The sequence below is a fragment of the Erpetoichthys calabaricus genome, chromosome 10 (assembly GCF_900747795.2).
Source record: "Erpetoichthys calabaricus chromosome 10, fErpCal1.3, whole genome shotgun sequence".
Lineage (NCBI taxonomy): Eukaryota > Metazoa > Chordata > Cladistia > Polypteriformes > Polypteridae > Erpetoichthys > Erpetoichthys calabaricus.
Genome location: NC_041403.2, coordinates 74,789,669 through 74,814,551, shown reverse-complemented (window position 1 = coordinate 74,814,551; position 24,883 = coordinate 74,789,669). Strand labels below are relative to the sequence as shown.

At 37.7% G+C, this 24,883-nt stretch overlaps 2 protein-coding genes across 2 annotated transcripts in view; one reads left to right on the top strand and one right to left on the bottom strand.

Annotated features, from left to right (window-relative positions):
• Window positions 1-18,111, bottom strand: part of rpap2 (RNA polymerase II associated protein 2) — a 157,745-nt gene extending 139,634 nt beyond the window's left edge. The window contains exons 1-5 of the mRNA XM_028811438.2: window positions 18,013-18,111; window positions 13,573-13,618; window positions 9,361-9,475; window positions 6,004-6,102; window positions 5,631-5,696 (exon numbers count right to left, since the gene is read on the bottom strand). Of these exons, the coding sequence (XP_028667271.1) occupies window positions 5,631-5,696; window positions 6,004-6,102; window positions 9,361-9,475; window positions 13,573-13,618; window positions 18,013-18,064 (378 nt within the window). The 5' untranslated portion in view covers window positions 18,065-18,111. The remainder of the gene's footprint in view (window positions 1-5,630; window positions 5,697-6,003; window positions 6,103-9,360; window positions 9,476-13,572; window positions 13,619-18,012) is intronic.
• A 1-nt stretch (window position 18,112) lies between these two features.
• glmna (glomulin, FKBP associated protein a) overlaps window positions 18,113-24,883 on the top strand; it is a 45,376-nt gene continuing 38,605 nt past the window's right edge. Inside the window, exons 1-2 of the mRNA XM_028811440.2 lie at window positions 18,113-18,178; window positions 21,996-22,081. Coding sequence (XP_028667273.1) covers window positions 22,043-22,081 — 39 coding nt within the window. The 5' untranslated portion in view covers window positions 18,113-18,178; window positions 21,996-22,042. The remainder of the gene's footprint in view (window positions 18,179-21,995; window positions 22,082-24,883) is intronic.

Here is a 24,883-nt window from a genome sequence, read left to right as displayed (position 1 = left end):
CAAGCACACACTAGGGCCAATTTAGAATCACCAATCCACCTAACCTGCATGTCTTTGGACTGTGGGAGGAAACCGGAGCGCCCGGAGGAAACCCACGCAGACACGGGGAGAACATGCAAACTCCACGCAGGGAGGACCTGGGAATCGAACCCAGGTCCCCAGATCTCCCAACTGCGAGGCAGCAGCGCTACCCACTGCGCCACCGTGCCGCCCATCAAATAAACAATTTTAGAAAATTATATACAAATATCTTTTAAATTTAAACACACTTAACTGACATTTTAAAGCCATTGTTCATAATAAATGCTCTATAAATCCTTAACAAAGAAAGTGTACTTGGGTACACAATTTTCAACTCCCTTTCAGCCTCTCATGTCTTATATATCCTAAGCAATGCCATTGTACTTGGGTAAACATTTTTTGACTCATCACCAGTCTTTGTCCCAGTGGTTGTTGCTAACCTCATAATATCCACCTTATGTGTAACTTTCAACCCTTTTCAGAAATGCCTCCATGATATTTGGTTTGAATTTCTTGTCTGAAACAACACAACAGTAGAATGCCAGTTTAGAAATACAATTCCACTCTATAGAGGAAAGCAGCTTTGGATGCTGGCTCCTCTCTCTTTCTCTTGGGTGGGGGTTGAATTTTTCTTTGACTTATTTAATTTGACTTGACTGTATTGAATGTTATCTGTTTCTAATTAAAATCAATAAAAAAAGGAAATACAATTCCACAAATGAAATATGTTTCCAAATCTACACTGGCTGAAAAACGGCAAAGATGGCCTAGGCACACAGCCACAAGTGATATAAAAGGAATTGTTTAATGATTGTATTTTATTTCATGGTGTGAACAGAATGACAATAACAACTAAAACAGTGTCAAAGCATACCAGTGGTTCCACTGCAGAAAAGTGGTCATGTTCTCCTCCATCAAGTTAACAGTATGTATTTGATGTTTCTGAAAGTGGCAGTACAGGTCATTCAGACAAAGGTGAGAACCACTGTGTGGTTGCTAGTTCATTTGTAGAGTATTGTGCAAACGGCTAGTTGTTCTTGCAGTGTTGATTGAAGGAAAGATGAGCAGATATACTGCTTCTATTTATTGTAAATACATTCTTTGTATTCGATCTCCATAACAATTGTTCAAGTGATCATAGATAACAACCAGTATGCAGAGTAAAATTTAGAAGCATAGTTTTAGCTTCTTTATTGAAATCAATCTATCTGTATGTGTGCATTTGTGTGTCCCCTACATCAACACAGAATGGCATCTCTTCTGTCTAGATATGCATCCTGTTAGGCATAGTCATCCGCTAAATTACTCTACTACTGATTTAAACATATAAAATAAAATGTAATCCTTGTAGCCACTTGTTGTGGTGTGCAAAATCTGTAAATTTTGTCCAACTATATATTTTCATTACATTTTGCTCAAGACAAAAAACAGGTGAACCTAAATACAAGACACTTGTATGGGCAGTTTAACATCAAGGCAGTCTGTTTTCCAGAATTGTACTAATATCAATCACAGTATCACTTGAGTACAACAGTACCACTTGAACTTAAATACAAGACACTTGCATGGGCCATTTAACATCAAGGCAATCTATTTTCCTGAATTATACTAATATCAATCACAGTACCATTTGTTTGAACTGAGCAGGAATTCAGGAGATGCCTCAAGCTGTATTGATGATTTCATCACTTGTGAAGGGAAGGGCACCGGGACTAAACTGGTTTACAGCTTGGGAAAGAAAGGCTCTTAAAACATCAAAAATTTTATTGCTTAGGAAAATGGACATATTCAAATAGATTAAAAAGTTTAAGCAATTTCATCTATCATATTGACAGCCAACTAATCAGAGTATGTAATAATCACGTGTTGCGAAACTGCCTTGGAAATTTTATAATAAATATGTCTCGTCTGAAGAGCAGCGGAAGAAGAGAACAGAATGTTTCCATCTGATCGTCAGGAAAACATCTCATGAACAAGTTCGAGGGCTAGATCACAAGCATCCTAGGACATTCATCTTTGACATCTTTAACTTTTCGTAAGCTTATTCTAAAGACTATATACAGTGCATCCGGAAAGTATTCACAGTGCATCACTTTTCCCACATTTTGTTATGTTACAGCCTTATTCCACAATGGATTAAATTCATTTTTTCCTCAGAATTCTACACACAACACCCCATAATGACAACGTGAAAAAAGTTTACTTGAGATTTTTGCAAATTTATTAAAAATAAAAAAACTAAGAAATCACATGTACATAAGTATTCACAGCCTTTGCCATGAAGCTCAAAATTGACCTCAGGTGCATCCTGTTTCCCCTGATCATCCTTGAGATGTTTCTGCAGCTTAATTGGAGTCCACCTGTGGTAAATTCAGTTGATTGGACATGATTTGGAAAGGCACACACCTGTCTATATAAGGTCCCACAGTTGACAGTTCATGTCAGAGCACAAACCAAGCATGAAGTCAAAGGAATTGTCTGTAGACCTCCGAGACAGAATTGTCTCAAGGCACAAATCTGGGGAAGGTTACAGAAAAATTTCTGCTGCTTTGAAGGTCCCAATGAGCACAGTGGCCTCCATCATCTGTAAGTGGAAGAAGTTCGAAACCATCAGGACTGTTCCTAGAGCTGGCCGGCCATCTAAACTGAGCGATCGGGGGAGAAGGGCCTTAGTCAGGGAGGTGACCAAGAACCCGATAGTCACTCTGTCAGAGCTCCAGAGATCCTCTGTGGAGAGAGGAGAACCTTCCAGAAGGACAACCATCTCTGCAGCAATCCACCAATCAGGCCTGTATGGTAGAGTTGCCAGACGGAAGCCACTCCTTAGTAAAAGGCACATGGCAGCCCACCTGGAGTTTGCCAAAAGGCACCTGAGGGACTCTCAGACCATGAGAAAGAAAATTCTCTGGTCTGATGAGATAAAGATTGAACTCTTTGGTGTGAATGCCAGGAGTCATGTTTGGAGGAAACCAGGCACCGCTCATCACCAGTCCAATACCATCCCTACAGTGAAGCATGGTGGTGGCAGCATCATGCTGTGGGGATGTTTTTCAGCGGCAGGGACTGGGAGACTAGTCAGGATAAAGGGAAAGATGACTGCAGCAATGTACAGAGACATCCTGGATGAAAACCTGCTCCAGAGCACTCTTGACCTCAGACTTGGGCGACGGTTCATCTTTCAGCAGGACAACGACCCTAAACACACAGCCAAGATATCAAAGGAGTGGCTTCAGGACAACTCTGTGAATGTCCTTGAGTTGCCCAGCCAGAGCCCAGACTTGAATCCGATTGAACATCTCTGGAGAGATCTTAAAATGGCTGTGCACCGACGCTTCCCATCCAACCTGATGGAGCTTGAGAGGTGCTGCAAAGAGGAATGGGCGAAACTGGCCAAGGGTAGGTGTGCCAAGCTTGTGGCATCATATTCAAAAAGACTTGAGGCTGTAATTGCTGCCAAAGGTGCATCAACAAAATATTGGGCAAAGGCTGTGAATACTTATGTACATGTGATTTCTCAGTTTTTTTATTTTTAATAAATTTGCAAAAATCTCAACTAAACTTTTTTCACGTTGTCATTATGGGGTGTTGTGTGTAGAATTCTGAGGAAAAAAATGAATTTAATCCATTGTGGAATAAGCCTGTAACATAACAAAATGTGGAAAAAGTGAGGCGCTGTGAATACTTTCCGGATGCACTGTATATCCAGACTTGGTTATCCATATTTTCTTTTATGCTTTTCTCTACTGGTATTATTGTCTTTAATAAATACCAAATTGCTTTTAACTTTCTGTATTTTGTGTTCATATCTAGAGTGATTGAAGTAACAAGGTAAATTTCTTGGAGCACCTGGAGCAGTAAGGAAGTGCCATATAATCAGATCTGCAAGGTCCAATAATAAACAGTGCATTAAAGTAAAACATTCACTGGTTGATAAATGGTCTATAGCCAGGGATGTTGAGCCTTTGTATGTTTGAATATATTCTTGGAGACCAAAGGTAATATTTAGGTTTCAGATATATCTAAGACATTGCACGCTGTTTGTGCCTATGATAAGTAAGTCTCTTTAAGTACTAGTGAAAGCGGATTATACAGGTGTTATTCATACTAACGATACTTGTGTGGTTAAAATGTTAGGGAATAACGTACATGTATATACGTCTTTCATATGGTACTTTTGTGATTAAGGTCTGTGTGTGTATGGATATATCTATATATGTGTGTGTTAATCTTAAAGTGCGACAGTAGACCAACCCGGTAATGAACTTGAGTACACTTAACCAGTGAAGAAAACAGGTAAAGGCTAAGTAGAGTGGAATATCACGATAATACACTACTTAATAACTAGGAAAACACATTAGCTGTGAACTACCTAAATTCAAAAAAGCTGCATAACCAATTTAGAATTGCACATCTGAGCGGGAAAAAAGAACAACTCACAATAATGCAGAATGAAAAAAAGCAAACCATACACCTCATGCAACTCAACTTCAGGACTGGCTAACTACTGCATAGCCATGTTTCTGCTTGATTGGTTTAATCTTTTCCAACAAAAATGTTCTACATACTGTTTCTGTAATTCATTAAATCAGGAGAATCGAATTCAACCCATTATATCAGGTACAATGATCTTGTGTTATTCTTTTTCACAAACTGAAAACAGCACATGTACTGTAACGTGCACCCAAGTCATTCTTCAGACTAAACTGGATTTTCATAAACATTATATTAGACTATCAATCTAAATGCACTTTTGCAATTTTGTTCCCATAGTAACATCTACTATGCTGCTGTCTTTATCTACCTATCACATGAAACCAGGAAGTTGTAAATTATTTTTTTTCCTCTTTTTAATAAAATCATAAAGACATTTCTGGAAAGGTTTGCATATATGGTGGAAACAGCACAGAAAATACATAAATAACAGCACTGAAAATACACAAATTTTTAAATATCAGAAAGTGCCTCATAATGGCAGAAACTGCTGATTTTATGCAATTACTTTAAATATGATCAAATGCTCATTGCTATGAGATTGTATGCTGCTTTCATGTGAAAATGTGGTTGTTTGGTTTTTCACATTCTACACTACTGACAAAAAAGCAAAACAGAGCCTGGTGTTTGTTAAACTTTGGATGTCATTAAAAAATAGTCTAGCTAAAAGAACTTGTTTCTGTATAGGAGAGTGACTTTTAAGGGGCAGAGTGAAAAGAAATAAACAAATCTGCACCTCCAAATATACAAAAAATGACTGTGCTTTTGGTTTCACTGTGTATGTGATGACTCAAGTGAAAACACTGGTATCTTATAAGGAGAGTGGTCTTGTCACAACAGACATTTATAGACTTCTCCTTAATTTGCTTCAATCACCACTTTGTCCAAATAGCTAACACTTAAACAATCTTTTCTTTTCTTACTGAGGTCTCTCCTCAACCAGGCAAATGAATATACAGTACTTATCTCAGAAGTATGACATTTAATTAAGGTATATTAACATAACTGGACTCAGAGCACTCCGATAGCTAATTTAATACAGTTAGCATAAAAAGGTTTGGTCTGAAATATCAGCACAACATATTTAAAGATCCAATAAACTAATTTTATTCACCTACCTTTCTTTCTGTAATATCATATACTTTGTTGGTTTTTGTTGAAATTTTGAATTGCTGCTTAGGAACCTAAAATAAAAAAAATGAATAATGCTCATACAACAAAAAACTTGTACAACCTGAAAGTAATGACTTACATCCACAAACGCAACTGAGTCAAACTCAATTTCTTACTGATAAAGCACAGTCATAAATTATACTTAGAAATTTTAATGTCAGCAATTCTGCAACATAACTGCAAAATGCTTTTTGCAAATCCATTAATCCTTTATAAAACATGTATGCATTTCCGAGCACACACCACTAACCTAATCAAAAACAGAGCTTTTAAAGTACATAATACACAGAACAAAATGTGAAAAAAAAAGAAACTTACATTTACAAGTGCATTTTGACAGACAGGATAGCCACATATTTTTATAATGGCTCTTTCTTCTACAGCATCTTTATAGTTTGCAGGAGAAATAAATATTGCCTAGATTGGAAGTAAAAAGACAAATTTAAAAATTAATATTAAAGTAAAATTATAATGTGCATTACACTATACATATACACAAAAATGTTACACTAATTATGGCATGCTTTAACATTGACCATGTTTTGAGCCACACATCCTTCTGATTGGAAGTACAGTTGCCAGCAAGTTTTAATTAAGCTATGACTTTGACAACTGCACATGTCATTACCTTAGTTCCTAGTATCTATGAAGTGATTTTTTTTTTTTTGAAACACATTTAACAAACATGATTTTTGTTTAGGTTCATGTTGCAACATTTTGTTACTCCCTGTTTGGTACGTTTTTTCAATCATTTTACTATTTCCTATAGCTGTCTGTTTTGCCTTATTGAAGGCATCATTTAGCAATACCATTAGCAGCATTTATCATCTCATGTACTTAAACCAAAAAGAGGAGTTGAGACCGCATATGTAGTGAAATTAGCATTCTGACATTAGTAAACACTTATCTTTAAAGCAGTGTTTATAAATGAACACCTTATTTTTGGAATGCCAACATTTTTTCCTTACACTTTTACATTCTCATCTTAGACAAGTTAACAAAAAGGTATACAGTAGCTACTTAAAATATTTGAAGTCTTTCTAAAACTTTTACTACCTGTGACAGCAATCCAAAGTTGTATAGTTTCATTCACTGCAGTCTCATTACCAACGGCATTTAAACTTATTTTTCATCTTTAAAGGTTTTTGTTTATTTCTTTGAAAATTATTTCTTTTACCAAGCAGAGCATTTTAAACACCAAAATTCTGTTTTCAGCGTAAAGTGTATGTAAACAAAAACTTTCCAATTTTAAGTCTATAAAACAAACATAATATATACTAAAAATGACAACACAAAAAGTTTTAACATTTTAAGCAAAATCCAAAAACCTAAATCCATTTAAAGCAATAGTTAGGGATGGGAATTGATAAGATTTTCACGATTCCGATTCCATTTTCGATTCTGTTTAACAATTCGATTCTTTATCGATTCTCCTATCGATTCTTATTTTTAAAAAAGGAGAACACACAGGTCGATTAACTTAGAACTTTGTTTTATATCTTATCTTTGAACAAGATAGAAATTTAGGAGTAGCATGACCTTACAAACCCAACAGTGAGATCTTAAGAGATCCACAGCCTACGCCTCCTCGATGGTGTGCCACGGGGTCCCCAGAAAAAAATGTGTAAATGTAAAATAATAATAAAATAAATATTCTTCTGTAGCAATAACAAAGTATAACATAAATTATTCTGTGGCAATTACACAAGAATGTCCAGTAACATTTACACTCTCCTTTTTAAAAGTATATATGAGCTGAGCACTCAAAAATAAAACTACATCAGCCAGCAACAAATACAATCAACTCAAGTCCAATGGAACTGTGCACAGTGCAATTCTGCAACCATCAACTATTTTGACAGCTACATCCATGTTGGCCGCATTATCAACGGTGGCTGCCACAACCTTGTCTTTGATACCATACTCCTCCAAGATCTCATCAGTCTCCTCTGCTACAGCTGTCCCTGTCTGTGCCTGGTACACTGGTTTGGTTTTGAGGACTTTTTCTTGAGCCTGGCCATTCCTGACATAATGCAGCGTTACTGTGAGGTAATGATCTTGACTAAAACTTGCCCATCCATCTGCAGTGACGGCTGCCTTCAACACGTTTCAGCTCAGAAGTGGAAACGGATGAAACATCTGGTAAGAGGAGAACACGCAAATTTGACATTCCCTGACTTAGCCTACAATTAAACACATTCACTTACCGAAAATCGGGGGCATCTACTGTGGCAAATGGGTGCAAGCCTTTTACCACAAACTTAGTCACTGCTCGGTGACATTCGTCTATCCTGGCCTGTGTCATTTTACTTTTCCCTGCTTCTGTGAAAGGAGAAGCTACCGGTAGACTGCAGCGAGAACTGCCAGCATCTGAGACAGCCAGACTCTGTCTGTCTGTCTCTCTCGTCATGGTCATCTAAATGCAATGCACAGTAATAGCAGGTTTTGCAATAAGGCAAATCGCGCTAACATAATATGCAATGTTAGTTGATTAGTTACCTGCCGTATTAACGGGAGAGGACCTGCAAACGTTACCGCTGCTGCTGGGTTGAGATTCACTAGTCCGGAGCGGATCAAAAACACAACATTCATTTAAGGTTATCGCGTGTTTTGTGTGCAAATGCGTGTAAAAATCCATGTCCAAGTAGCAAAAAGTAGTAAAAAGACTAAAAGTCCACATAAAAGAAAATTGTATTAGTGAACAATAAAATTGAGAAAAATAGAGAAAAAAGGTAAAAAGATAAAGTCATACACGGAGCTGCTGGAAAGGCTGCCACTCGCGGCGGCGCCCGAGTCATGTCGAAATATCTATAGGCAGCAAGTGCAACCTTTTTTGTAGAAAGTGTGAAAGGTTGAGAGTGCCAATGAAGCCAAGTTTTCATTTAGATTTCAACAATAGAGTTATTTTAGAAAAAGTACAGATGTTCTGTTAATTAGGTGACATACTGAGTGCAGACACAGCAGTGAGACTGAAGTTGAGAGGTGCATGAAACAAATTCCAGGTGCTGTCCCCCATTCTGGCTTCTCTGACATTTAGAAAAGCTGTGTGAGTTACAGTATTCTCTTTGAGAGTGATACATTGCCGATGAAAGTGGAATAAAAAGCAAAGATGGAAAGAGCAGAGTTGAGAATAATCAAATGGATTTGTGGCGTGAGAGGAAGACGAATGCCAAGTAAAGAAAAAGACTTTGTGTTGAGATTATAATGTGATGTACAGGAGAAACTAACCAAGGTGGTTTGAACATGTGGAGTGAAAGATAGAGGATAGATGGGTGAGAAGGTCTGCCAAAAAAGGGGTGGGGGTGTGTGGTATGGGGAGGTAGGGTGGTGGAGGCGATGACAAAAAGAGGCCAAAAGAAGATATGGTTAAAAGTGGTGTCAGTGGGTCTTTGGAGAGTGGAGGAAAAAGATGATGATTATAATGATGAGCAAATTTAAAAATTATTTCTTCAAAGGCTAAAATATTGTAAACCAAATATGAGGAAATAAATAACAAATTACATACACTAGCTGCATTTCAAAAAATATAATGCTGCTTTTCAATATTTAACTAGTTTTAAAATAGTTAAAAGAATTCCTTAATTTTTACCATTGCACAAAACTGGAAATAGCAAAAGCAGAATAAAAATTACAAAATAAATCATACTACATACACTAAGGTAAAAAAACACTTACACAATCAATGAGAAAGTCTTCAGAGACGTTACATTCTAGAAGACGTTGAACAATGTGCAGTGCTTTCTGTTCAGCTTCTCGCTTCTTCCTCAACTCATGCTGGATAGTCTCTTTCCTTTACAACAGAATTATAAACACAAGTAATTAGCAAAGTATCAATTTTATAGACATTAAAACAATTTTTAGTGGATAAATTCAGTATTTTTCAAGCTCAAGTTACTTCTCACAATCATGGCAGAATGTTAATCTGTCACATGAAAATGCATTCCAAAGTGAAATATTTTGTAAATAAAAATTTAAAAAATGCATAGTCTGCTCTTGCATTTTATAGTGGAAGTAAATGGTGAAAACAAAAGCCTTAAAAATTACTAAATACATCTGATGAGAGACACCCATTTCAACCCTAAACTTCAGGAAAACAGAGAGGCTTTAAAAACCCATACTAATCACATCAGAAATACCTTTCTTCCCAATTCCAGATGTCTTCTTAAGTAGGAATATTGGAGATAACAAAATTCCAGAAATGTAGTTTTGTTCAATTTATGCAACCAGTGTAGGTAAAAGAGCACTATCAATCTGTTATCATTTGAAAAATAGATTTGTTGCCATAAATATTTCAGAAATTTTGTGTAGGTTTTAACCTATCTCGTATCTATTTGTTTGTTATATGTAATTTATGTCTATTATTGGATGCACCTGGAAAGGCAAATTTCGTGTTTGTTGTGTAAATATGATTAAATAAATCCTTGAAATACATCTTTTTTAAAAGAGCAAAGATTTCCAATGAAGAAAATATGCCTTCCACATTTTTGAGGTATACTTATGACAACATCAGTAAACTGAAAATAATACATTTTATCACAGATTCTTAGTACTATTTTCTTGAGGTAAGAATGGAACTTAGCATTTACAGAAGCTCAGTAAATAAATATTATTATATTATGACAAGCAACATAACCATAAGCCTTTGTTACCCACCCAGCACACCTAAGCGAAGAAAAACTGCACTTGCCATAAAAGGGTCGTAGAATACGTATGAGGATGTATAGTAACTGCCTACAATAAAGGAGTGCAGTCTCCAAAGACAAAAAAAGACTCTCTCTGCCCTTTCTAATACAGTTCATGAGTGCTGCAAGTCCTGTCCTGTCTGTCATTGATGTGGGCCTCCAAGTACTTGTAGCTGAGTGCACCACCTCCACCTCCACATCCACATCCATTTCCTGAATAGTGTCTGGGTGTAGGGTTTTTTTGTTGGGAGAGTCAATTACCAGTTACTTGGTTTTGTAGATGAACCAAGTTGCAGACAATTCTTAATGCACCAAGAAGCAAAGTTCTCCAACTGAATCCTATACTCTGACTCACCCCCTTGTCAATACACTCCATCACTACAGAATAATAAGACAATTTCTGCAACTGACATGAACTTGTATTATTTTTATAGCTCAAGGTGTAAAAGATTAAAAGGAAAGCAGATAGGACTGTTCCTTGTGCTAATGTAATTCCTTGTGATTATCCCGGACACCTTAGGCTCATCCACCTGCATATCTTTAAATTATTTATACAATCATAATATCTTGTATCTTCACCAATAAAAGCCTCCTTTAACAACTGCTCTGAATTTTTTTTCTTTTTCTCCAGTCTCATCTTGCAATTGCCATAATGAATACTACCTCGTTTCAATTTTAGACATCCTTTGGTGCAACTTCCCCCACACCCTCTAAATATTGGATGGAAGCGAGGTCACTGATTTCCATGTTTTCTGTGGAATGATAAGAGCCCTTAAGCACTTAACTCTGGTCTGAGACAAGTAGTGGCACTCCAGCACACGGTCTAACAATCTACCATGGCACTTTCAACTTTTGATCTATTTGTTAGGGATTTGTTCTCCTACCCACTCACCCCCACTCTTGCTTCCACTCTTTCACTTCAGGATATTCAGTTCACCCCTCTAAAATCTAAATTCTCCAAGCTCTATCTTGTCATATGTGATAAACATGTGGTACCATGCTGAAAAACACCTTCTGAAAGATGCCACACTGTCACCTACATAATTCCAAGGCCCTATTTTTTCTCGTTACGTTAGCTAGACTTCACACAGACCACAGCTGCCACTCTTTTTTTTATATAAACGTGGCCATTTGATCATGACACACATTAATACCACTGTAAATGGATGAACTTTGCTTTAGTTACACATTCTTGTATGTGTTCTTACTACCACTCTCGCTTGACTTCATCCACATTCTTAATTTTGTTCACTCAATTCATATTTCAATCCAGTGGCTGCTGGTAGCTTTCCTAACATACTGCAATGTCAAAGAAAAAAAAAGCTGATAAAGAAGGAAGACAATATAATATACAATTGTGATGAGAAGAGAACTATGTGTTTTGTAAAGAAAATGTGGAAGTAGTTGTTTGTTGATATATGCTGGTCCGCATTGGGTATATACCGTGTTTCCCCGAAAATAAGACCTACTCCGAAAATAAGACCTAGCATGATTTCAGGCTGCTCTGTAATATAAGTCCTACTCCAAAAATAAACCCGACTCAAGATCGTCAGCTCAAAAGTAAGGCACCTAAGGCCAGGTTTATACTTCACGCGATGTGACGCGTGTGCCCAAAACATCCATTAAATTCCGAGGATACCTTGCCACAATATCTCTGAAAAGGATGTTTAACGATTACATCCATCAATTCGGGGATGCACCCATTCCAGCAGCATAGGCACAAGACAGAAACAAAATCTCTGGATGAGGCATCAGGTCATCGCAAGGTGAACACAAGCACACACATACACTGGTGTCATTGTAGCTTTCCCAAATCCCCAAACCTTCATGACTTTGGATGGAAAACTGAGCACACTGTGGAAACCCACCAGGAAAACATGCAAACTCCAGGCAGGGATCACAAGGGACGTGACTCCCTGCGAGACAGCAGCGCTACCACTCTGCCACCTTATATGTGTAACCAATAGCAGTATTCACTATTTAAACAAAGTTAACGATTTATCTGTAAAATGTAACATACATATTTTAATGCGTTTCATCACGTAATGTGCAGAGAGCTGGAATATTATAAATTTAATGTGTTCTGTATGGCGATGCTGCTTGCCGCTGTGGTCAGGTCAGGAGGAAGCCCCAGAAGCGCGTAGCAATTGAACATCAGGGTCTGTTTTAAGATGACGTTTATGATAGTCTACTTTAATGACAAAGTAAACTACGGGATCAAAGAGGACATTGAGTTTAAGGCTGAAAGTTCCACTTTAATCACAAAATAAACATTTTCATTATGTCCTTATTTTCTTTTTCTCTGTGGCTCAAATATGCCACCGTACATTCTGTTGCTATTGTAAAGGTAAAAAAAAAAAAAAAACAAATAAAAAAAAACATGGTATGTGAGTCTTTTAAAATGCATCATTTCATTACTTTGGGGAATATGCGACGCCTGAATATCAAAGCACCAGGAATGCATTTGTATGTCGGCATTTTGCTTCACCACATCGAACCATTCATCAAACATCAAAGCACACACATCGATCCCGGAAGATCCTAAAAGCGGCTAGAGTAGCAAGAAATTCAAGCTGAAATTCAGGGTTTGAATGTGGAGAGTTATGACGATATTTCAGAAGATGATGACATGACTGTATTTGGATAAATGTATATTGTTGTACAAGAATAAAATATCCCCTGAAAATAAGTACTAGTGCATCTTTTGGAGCAAAAATTAATATAAGACCCTGTCTTATTGTAGGGGAAACACGGTAGTTATTTTTTGGCGATAAAAACAAAGATGAATTTTGACACCTCTACTGTAGTCAACTAGTAGTTCTCTTTCTATAATTTATTTTAAGCTTGAATCATCTGTATCATGGACTAATAGTGCCTCCAGTAATTCAACTGAAAGTTCATCTGCTTCTGCTGACGTGTTGAAATCTTGGCCCCAATACTGTTCTTTGTTAATGTTTTTTTTTGGTCCCTTTATCATTCTTTTCTCTGGCAATGGCGTTATACCATAATATTTACCCCTTAACTCAGGATGGGTTAAGGTGAGTTTGGTTGTTTTACAGTTTTTGTTTTTCTTCTTCTTCTACTAAAAAAGGATCGCAAAAAGGAAAATTAAGGTTATGCTAGGAAATAATTTTACTGCTTTTCATTTTCATCTTAAGATTCCTCCTATTGTCAAAGTAAAACAAGTCAGAAGCCTGTTTCTTACCTTTTAGCTATTTCTTCACTTGACAGTGATTTTTCTTGCTTCCCACCTGAAATTAAAACCATTGTTTGAAGAACAGTTACACTCTGTGAAGCACTATCCATTGAAAAATGTTTAATATACACCATCCTTAAAACAGTTAAACAAATACATACATAATAGACTGTAAGGGCAAGATGTATCAAGTATTAGAGAATAAAAACCTCACACAATTATTAATATTAAAATTACCACCTACCACCTTTGATATCTTGCAAATCAGATTATATAAAGTTTGATAAGTATTAAGATTATAAATATCCATTTGAAATTCAAAATAAGCAATAATTCAGACAACCCTTTTATATCACATTGTGCTAAAACAGTAAAGAGAAACTTCACTTTCAGGACATTCTACCATCCACTTTTTGAACCGGTTTTACCTATCAAGGTACAGAAAACTCCCATGTTGATTCCAGCAGTGAAGTGTGCAAGAAGGAAGCAGCCCTGGACCAAAAACCAAAAACCTCACTCAAACTCAGACATCCACCTGTGCTAATTCATGCAGAGCTTGTTAAAATGGTTTTACTGCATTGAGCTGGCGCCTTGCCTGGGGTTTGCTTCCTGCCTTGCGCCCTATGTTAGCTGGGATTGGCTTCAGCAGACCCCCGTGACCCTGTAGTTAGGATATAGCAGGTTGGATAATGGATGGATGGATGGTTTTATGCTGCTGGAGAAAACCAAGAGAATTTAGAAGAACGTGGGGAAAACATGCAAGTTTCACAAATACGGTTTTCCAGCCAGGATTCAGATTGTGGACCAAGTGTTACAAGGAAGCAATGCTAACAAAAACTCCAAATGAGGTTCATCACTTTAAAATAAGAAGTTAAGAACAGATGGTAGTTACTATGGCAGTTGAGTCAGATGGCCTTTTTTTAGGCAAACCTCCTGTAGTGCAAGCAAAGAGTAGCAATTCAAGGCTTGTTTTACCAGAAAGCAAAAGACAATTGGAATATTAGCCTTTACATTAAAGAAAGTAGAGTAATAAACTGAGAAAAGGGAAGAGTCATCCTGTGTGATTAGTCAAGCAGCAAGAAATGCGGCTTTAATGAATTCAGGCCTTTCTATTTTGTCCTTTAATTAAAAAAAACACCGTTTGAGAGAAAAAGAAAAGAATTTCATATTGCTGCTTAGTAGATAATAGGTTTGATAGCTTAACAGCAAAATGTGTCTTATAAACCTATTAAAATGTTAGCCTTCTTTCCTCTTGAAAGACATCTTACAACATTTGCAGTTTTTTTTAAAGATTGTACTGTGTATTTGTTTGTGTGTCATACAGTATACGTTTTGGCACGAATGGCATAATTGAAATGGTAATCCACGTTTATAATTACACCTCAAGAATTTTGATTGTCTGTCTGATATACTAAAGAAAAAAAAAAATACGGCTCTTGCTCAGAAAGCGGACGCCACTTGGTTGTTTCACAATAATTACGATTAGGTATATAAGTAGGTTTCACATTTCTGTTATCATTTTAGCCCAAAAATAGTGACTTAGCATCAGGGACCTATTTTATTGACCATAAGGTTAGTGTTTGGGCAAGGGGAAGGCCATCTCAAGTGGCGTCTGCTTTCTAAACAAGACCCAAAAACACTTGTATAAATATTGTAAATGTATATTCTAACAGCAAAAAAGCTGTAGTGCAAGTAATGATTTAAAATAATTAAGATCCTCCCTGCGTGGAGTTTGCATGTTCTCCCCGTGTCTGCTTGGGTTTCCCCCCACAGTCCAAAGACATGCAGGTGAGGTGGATTGGCGATCCTAAATTGTTCCTAGTGTGTGCTTGGTGTATGCCCTGTGGTGGGCTGGCGCCTTGCCCAGGGTTTGTTTGTTTCTTGCCTTGCGCCCTGTGTTGGCTGGGATTGGCTCTAGCAGACCCCCGTGACCCTGTACTTAGGATATAGCAGGTTGGATAATGGATGGATGGATGGATGGATATTTACATGTAAGCAGTGTTTAATTGCCAATGTCAATTAATTGATCATATTAGAATATATAATATTTTCTGTTAGAAAAACTGAGAAAAATCTAATCTAATTTAATTAAGCCTAGAAAGAGTAATGCATTTCCTTAAGAAATTGCAGGGGGCACAGCAAAAAGCTTAACAGCGGCCTGAGGAAGGCAGCATCATATCACACCACAGACTAACACAAAGAGAGCACTCCAACTCAAGAATAGTCCTCCACTTGAGGAGGAATAACAGCAAACATCATCCTTAAAGCCTTGGTGCTGTAAATCTTTTAATCTGTGCCAAAATAAATCAGAACTCTTAAAAGCTAGTAAACAGCCAGTCTCTTCTGTATCATGGATTTGTCTCTCTTGCATCCTGCATTCTGTGCAGTTATCATATTACAATAATCCTTATGTTAGTCAATAAACTGTACTATTCTGCTTCTTTAAACAAGCATGCATAAGGTACCATGTTAGAAGTCTAATGGCCAGAAACTCCTCCTACAGAGAAAGATATGGAAAAAAGTGGAGAACCTGACCTAGTTAATTAATTACTGGCATTGCCAAAGGAAAAAAATGATAATCAACCATAAATCAGTTTCTTCTCACATCATTGCACATTTTCCTACATGTATTTGGTGTCCCTTGGTGAGTCATGAAACAAAGATTCTTACATTTATATGAATCCTCTTGTGGTAGACCACCTGGACCCACTGGAGAAAGACTGGAGTGGAGGATGTGATTATCTCTCTGCTCCACAAGCCTTATTCACACCTGGATAAGGTTGGCAACACTTTAATGATTATGTTTTTGATTTCTCCAGTGCCATCATTATCATTCAGCCATCCCTGTTAAAAGGTAAGCTCAGAGATATGCAGGTAGATGAGCCTAAGGTGTCTTGGATAATGGACTATCTGTCGGGCAGACTGCAGTCTGTGAGACTCAAGGACTCTGTTTCCGACACAAATGTGAACAACACTAGAACACCACATGGAACAGTCCTGACTGCTTTTCTCTTCTCTTTTTACACCTCCGACTACAAATATAACACCAGGTCATGTCACCTGCAGAAATTCTGTGATGATTCTGCACTTGTGGGGTGTATTGATAAAGTATAGTAGTCAAGTGGAGAACTTTGTTTCTTGGTGCAAAGAGGAACTGTCTGCATCTTAACATTAGCAAAACTTAGGAACAGATTTATTGACTTCCACTGCACCAAAGACCCTCTATGTCCGGTTGGTCACTGCTCAAGGAGTAGATGTGGAGGTGGTGCATTGCTACAAGTATTTGAGGGTGGGGGTGGAGGGTCTGTATTAATGTCAGGCTGGATCGGTGTTGACACTGTGTTCACTTAATGTGGGTAGTGACATCTTTCACATTTTCTATACCTTTGTGATGGCCCGTGTGATTTTCTACTCTGTGGTGTGGTGATCCGGTAACATCACTTCAAGAGAGGCCCACCTAATCCCCTGCAGGTAGTAGCGAAGGAGATAATTAAAACAAAACTGTGTGCCTTTATGAACAATGTTGCACACCCTCTCTCTGACACACTAACAATGAGGACTTTCAGCCGACAAATTATTCGGCAGAAGTATCTCAAGAAACACTACTGGGGTTCCTTTATACCAAGCGCAATACATCTGTATTTTGTCTTAATGGGACTGTGTCAACCAAGTCAGAAGTGTTCTTTCTTTATAGTCATTTTGGTGTATATTTTACTTGCTAGGTTCTGTAAAAAGCCACATCTCCGAGAGGACAAATAAAGTTCTAATAAAACTAGAATATGGCCAGCGCTTCCCCCTTATGGTGCTTTTTTCATTTCAGACCTATGTGGACCTTACATAAGATGTTTCACAAAGTTCGTATAGTACTCCACCAGTGACTGACCCGCTGTCAACACTAAAATCGAATGGTGTCTGCGACTGAATGATATAACACGTCCTGTGACAAACGGACTCCATCCAGGTTGGGCTCTTACCATACACCTACTACCCTCATCATAGGCTCCAACACCTAAAAACCATGTATTGTGTAGAAAAATTGATGGACCTACATTGAGGCAATGTGGAGAAAAAGAATAAACTTCTACTGCTCTTCGCTAAAGCAAGAACTACAAAAACTTTGAGCTGGAGCACGGAGCATAAATGACGGGGTACGAAAAACGCAAGAAACGAATGCGAGAAATTAATCATCAGAGAACTGAAAAGTTATTAATAAATAGCTCAATATGGCAGAATGCGTTGAAATTCGTATAAAAACTCACGGATTACCACATATAATACTAGGGAAGGAATCAGCCCAAGACAGAAACACTAATAACAAAACGAAGGAATCCGACACAGTGTGCACTAAGACAACTGACACAACTGGTTATCCTCTCTAACACAGTTGTCAGCGCCAGAGACATTCACAAACACACAAAAGATAAAAAGGACTTAAACACAAGCCCTAACCTCTTCGTCCCGCTGTGTTAAACCGAACTCTTCGCCGCTGCGTTTCCGCCATGCCTGTCAGACGACTGTGACCTTTCACCCACGCTTTCACTACGTCATAAGTCTACGGCAAGCAGAGAGAGAGAAACGTTGTCATTGTCCCGAGAGCGCTCAGTGCAGCGGATACGTAAGTAAACGAATACAAGGAATTAAATTCCAATAAGAAGCTAAAAGTTTATTGATTTGTTATTCTCGATAGTAGATGCTTATCGGGCGTTTAAACAGTGCAGCTGGGGATGCGTAAAGAATTAAACTGCGTGTTCTTCAGACATCGATGACATTCTCTAGTCGTTCTACTTGTATTGCCCGTAAATCAACAGAATACTCAGTATTTTTAAGATTTCACAATCGGTTGTATTTAAGATCGATGCATTGTTTTCGCTAATTTTAGTCATGATCAGAAAGAAAATAATTTATTATGCTATATGTGTTCATGACGTGTTCGTGTTTTTCATGATCTTTCCTTTAATATTTGTTAATATTGGAATATTAGAATAATGTTTGACAATCACAAGTAACGAGTTAAACAACCTTTAAGACTCATCTTCTGGGTGACCTACAGACCTTTTTAATTAAGGCCTTTGGTAACCTGTATAGCTCAGGATCTTCTCTCCGTCATGGAAATGACGTTTGGATTCATCTCCAAGGGTCTCGGTAATCCAAGGAGGATACTAGGAGATAAATACCCCGAAATAACATGGCACTGCTTACGGTTCTGGGCCTTCTCAGTTTGTTTAAAAAGTGGGCCAAATACGTTTTACTTATATATCTGAAATATTTTGATAATTAAATTGATGACAAGGTGGTCATATTAACTTTTTTGTAATTAATTTTTTAAAACTATACATCAAAACGGAATTTACATACTTTATGTATGTACACCATGGGCAATATACACCCACAGAGCACATAACTAGGAACACTATACCAATGGCCCTGCAAGGAGGTCCTCCAAATTGCAGGGAAATCTTAGGGATTGGTGGCAAGATCTGCACTCCAGTTCCAGTGTGGTGCTGAGGTGTCACCCACTGCATGGCTGCACTTGGGTCCCAGTCTGGGTGGTTTGTCATGTGGTGGGTCTGGTAATGTGATGTCCCAACTTCCTGCTCCTCCTCTATGCCAATGCTGTGAATTGCCTTTTTTGTGCTCAAAGGAGCCTCAGTTTTTCATGACGTGGATTTCACAAGATTCCTTTGAAATTTTTTTCCATGTTGACATGATTGCATCACGCAAGGTCTTGCGGATTTGTCAGCTGCACATTCATGCTCTGAATCTCCCTATCTTTCACATCCCAAAGGAGTTCTATTGGGTTCAGATCCAGTGACTGGCAAGGCCACTGCAAAACACTGAACTCATGACAACCAGTTTGAGATGAGCTTTGCTTTGTGACCTGGTGTATTATCATACTGGAGGTAACCATTAGAAGATGGATAAATTGTGACCATGAATGATACACACAGACAGCAGCAATACACAAATTGACCATGGCATTCAAACGATTATTGATTGGTGTTAATGGGCCAGTATTCTGCCAATAAGATGTTTCCCACACCATTACACCACCAACAATTGTTGTCACAAGGCAGGTTGGGTCCATGGATTCATACTGTTGATGCCAAATTCTGACTGTACCATCTGTTAACCTCATTAAAAATGGAGAATCAACAGACCAGACTATGTTGTTACAGTCTTCAGCTGTCCAGTTTTGGTGAGTCTGTACCCACTGCAGCCTCAGCTTTCTGTACTTGACTGACAGGAGTGGAACCTGATGTGCTCTTCTGCTGTTGTAGCCCATCTTAGTCAAGGTTTGACATGTTAGGCAGTCTCAGATGACTTTTCTGCTTACCACCGTTGTAAAGAGTGGGCACCAGAGATACCATAGCCTTTCTGTTAGCATGAAACAGCCTGGCCATTCTCCTCTGACCTCTCCCACCAACGAGGCAATTCCATTCACAGTACTGCTTCTCACTGGATGACTTCTGTTTTTTTTTTATCATTCTGAGTAAAATCTAGAGAGTGTGGTGTGTGAAAATCCCAGGAGACCAGCAGTTACAAAAACACTAAAACTAGTCCATCTGGCACCAACAATCATGCCATGGTCAAAATCACATTGTTTTCCCCATCCTGGTGTTTGATAATGAACATTAACTGAAGCTGCTGACCTGTATCTGAAGGTTGTGCTGCTGCTGCTAAATGATTGGCTGAGTAGAGAATTACATGAATTAGTAGGTGTACAGGTGTCCCTAACAATTTCCTCAGTGAGTGTATCTTACCATATTAATTGTTACAATAATCATTCATTTAATGGACCCAAATATTAGTGGGTCATAGAAAGCCTGTACAGCACAGAGACAAACCTTGAATGGGACAGTAATCCTTCAAAAGCCCACTGTTATTCTGGGTCAGATTATCCTTGCATCTATTATGGAGCTCAGTTAATTCAGTTTAGAGGGGCATAGGTAAAATGGCCATCACAGAGCGCACTCCTGCATGCCTCCACATACCCTCCTGGGCAACTAATTTTGAATTTCTAATTAATGTAACTTGCTGTCGTTTGGTATATTGGAGACACATGAAATAGCTGTGGATAGCCCAAGCACACGTGGAGTCATTGTGCAGACTCCTCACAGGCATTTACCAAGCCAGCAAGTGAACGCGGCTCCCTGGAATTGTGAGACAGGAGTATGCTCTATCATAAAGTACAAATAAAGATGAATTCCTGTACATTCAATGCTACATGAAAATAATCCTGTGGATGTGCACAGTTTCATTTGACAGAGACTTAGAGGAGTACAGCCATAAGAAGGAGTCTAACTATAGGATTGTCTGGTGAAGAGAACTGGATGTGGATAAGGTTATACATACATATATAAACCCTACACACCTATTTTTAGGAAGTCACTGTGCATTGGGGAAATTCAGAAGAACTGAAAAATGGCAAATATGATCCTGTCATATAAAAAGTGTGACCGGGAAGGTCTAAGAAACTATAGGCCAGTAAGCTTAACGTGCATCACAGGAAAATTAACGGAAGGAATTATTAAGGGAAAGATTGAAAAACACATGGCAAGAAGAGGCAGCATGGGGTCAGAAGAGGGAGGCAGGGAGCAAAAATATTAGGTATGAATACACAATGGGAGGTCTGAAAATTGAAAGTGCACCTTATGAGAAGGAAAAATTGTACTAAAAAATCCATCCATATCCTAACTACAGGGTCACGGGGGTCTGCTGGAGCCAATCCCAGCAACACAGGGTGCAAGGCAGGAAACAAACCCCGGGCAGGGTGCCAGCCCACCGCACGGAACACACACACCCACCCACACACCAAGCACACACTAGGGACAATTTAGAATCGCCAAAGCACCTAACCTTCCTGTGGGAGGAAACCGGAGCATCCGGAGGAAACCCACGCAGATATGGGGAGAACATGCAAACTCCATGCAGGGAGGACCCGCGAAACGAACCCAGGTCTCCTAACTGCAAGGCAGCAGCAGTACCACTGTGCCACCGTGCCGCCTGCACTAAAAAATGATGGATTAAAATCTTACCATTCAGATTGATATTTTTACAACATGCATTCAGTAAAGTAAAACAATAAAAGTAAATTTTTAGACAGCAAAATATATTTTGATTTGGTAGACTGGAGATCCTAAATTGATACTGTATCAGTCAGTGCTCCTTTGATCAATTGGCACCTCGTCCAGGGCTTATTCTGGACTTGAACTCAATGCTGCTTTGCTATTGAATTAAACAGGATAAAAACAAAGAGCCGATGCATTTTATAGTAGAAATAAATTGTAAAACATAGCATTTTTAAAGTCATATAAATTTAACTTACTTCTAAAGATTCCAGGTATCAAAAATAACTTAATAATAGGAAACTTGTTGTTTTCCATTTCATAGCTTTATAATACAAGGTTCTCCTTTTTTATATTTTTTTGCAGTGCTGGTGATGTGATGTCTGCAGAGTTCCTTTCAGGAAGACGAATAAATGGCTTTAGATCAACTTACGGAGATGATACAGAGATGTGTAGGTCTTTCCTTCATTTGTATTATATTTATTATGGGTGGCATCCATTGTTAATATGAACTAATTTTTCTTATTGTAAAGGTGATGGGAGCTGGAGCAGTTTCCGCTTTTGCACATGGAGCTTCTACACATGGCACATGTCTGTCCACGACCTTAACAGTTAATGTTTGCTTTAGTATTCAAAGTTGCAATGGTGTGCATGCTGATCAGTCAGTCAGGCTTTGCTGTTTTAAGCAGAACCTTTCATTTTTCTTTAAAGGATAAAGTTGGTGTGTGTCATGTTGAAGTTATTTATTCACAACCATTGTATATGTTATTTTGACACAAAAAATTGTTTTAAAGTGAAGCATTTTTTAATAAAATTTAAAAGTACAAGAGGTGAACAATAAAGCCTTAAAACTTACCAAATGTGTATACTTTGAAGCAGCAAAGGTTCTGATTTAACAAAACATGCCCTTCGTGTTTATGAGGCATCCTTGTGATAACAAAAAGAAACAATAATTACTTTATCACAGACTAGCTGAAATACAAATAAAGTGTTTTTTTTTTTAATTGGTTGAGAAAAATATAATTTAAAAAAAAACACCACTTTAAAAATAAAAATAAATTAACATATAGTGAAGACTCACTAATGTGCTTGTCTTGCAGTCTTGTATGTATGTTATCCGGAACTGGCCAACTCTAATTTCAAAAGCAACAGGGGCGCGGTGATGCTCAAACATAAAAAATGCTGGCAGTTGTCTCCAGTTCGCCCTCTGGTGGTCATTCTGAGTGTCAACTGGATGATAACAGGCATACCAGATCGTAAGATCACCCCCCACACCAACCCCCCCGCAAGGGAGAGATCTCTTTTCAGTCAATCTTATTTTTACAAATAGATTAGAGCTCCTTCAGTGTTTCCTCTTACTTTTATACCCATCAGTCTTGGAGAACAGTGCACCTGTTAACTGTTATGTCTCCTTCATAACATGGAGGAAAAATTATTTACAATATTTTTAATCTTTATTATGCTTTCTATCTACAAATAATTTCTGCATTTACTGCAAGCACTAACAAATATAACAAGTCTGCATGTCTGTAAAGTGATTAACAACTTTTCAATATAGTATGAATGAAACAGCAGATTGACATCAGGGTGGCAGTGCTGGCAAAACAGTGACATATGTAGCTAGCAAGAAGTACCTTGAAAGAAAATTGATAATAATGAAAAAGAATAATTTAAAAAAAGGAAAAGAAGGCCCTAAGAATGGTTAAACTCCTTAAAAGGAAATATAAATATATTTATTTTAAGTAGCTTCTTAAAGCAGTCACAAACACTGGTTCAAAAAGAAGTGCATTACAGCAGCCTAAACTAGAAGTGATAAAAGAAACAGGCTTTAAGAGTAATCACCTGAATTTGGCAATATTGTGAAAGTAATAGAAGGCAGCTTTAGAGGTGTGCCACCAAGGTTACGTGCATGAGCAGTGGGTGATACCAAGTACTGCCATCAGAGAGACTAAATTGGAAACTCTGCGTATGGATGAAGGAGTTGGAATCAGAGCAACTTACTTTAATGGCAATGCTGTTGGATCCATTAGTTTATTCCTTAGATGCAGCTGGTAGATATACAGTAATACTGGGTTTGGTGCCAGTGTAGATTTGACTGTAATCTGTGTAGCAGATAGAACTCAAACCATCCTCTTTATGATATGCCCTAATGGCAGCATATGGGTGCTAAACAGAATAAGCCTAGGAATAATACATGAGTAATGAACAGCATGCTGATACCAAGTGAGATTTAAATAAGCAGCACATTCACAACACCAACTAGGACAGTTTCAATGCTATATTCAGCTCTGAAAGCAAACTGGACTGGGACAAACAAATGATGCAGAGAGAGGTGATAGGTTGTGAGTGGGCAGAGACAACATATTCTAAAATTTTAGATAGAAAGGGAAGGTGTAAAATGTGTTAGCTAATATGTTTCTGAATTACTTGTAACACCCCAACCGCTATATGGGGATGGTGTGACAGCAGCATTCCTTAGTTGAGAAAGAACTTAACCAATGGTGTATCGAAATTGAAAATGAAAATTTACTAAGGGTGCTTTCAGGGATGGAAGGACCAACAAATAATAGCATATCATAACTTTACAAATAATATTCTCTTTAATGTAAGTGTCATTAATTTCATGACATATTCAAATAATTAACCAACAGTATTATTAACACTACTGTCTGTTCTTCTGAGCTCGCTAAAATAATTTCAGTGCCTTTTCCAGAAAGATGTATGTATTGCTTACTATTTTCAATTTATTCTCATTTTAATATGTATATACTATATTTTAAAAAAGATACACAATGTTAAAATAATCTGTACTACTCATCCAAGACTGGCTAAAATGTAATTAATGAACACAGACCTCAGCATATGCAGTGTTAATGTTTGGAGTGTGCCATCTATTGGAATGTATTTTGTAATACATGTAGTAATAAAATGCATTGCATTTTTCATTCCAACAGATGGTGCATCACAAACATTAGCACTGCTTTTATGAATTCCATACTAAGTGGCATATAACCGAGACATAGCAACCAGATGGACACTCAAACACCTGTCCTTTTATTAAAGTGGAAGAAAAAAAGAGATTAAAATACCTTGCAAACGTTTCTGAGTAAAATATAAAATCTAAATATTGATCAAGAAAAGTAAGTAAAACACACTTTTTGTTGTTTATGATAGTATAAACTAAACACAGAGGCTGGAATGTAAGATGTAATAATAAAAAGGAGTAGTTCTGTTACATGGAAGAAGTTTATACT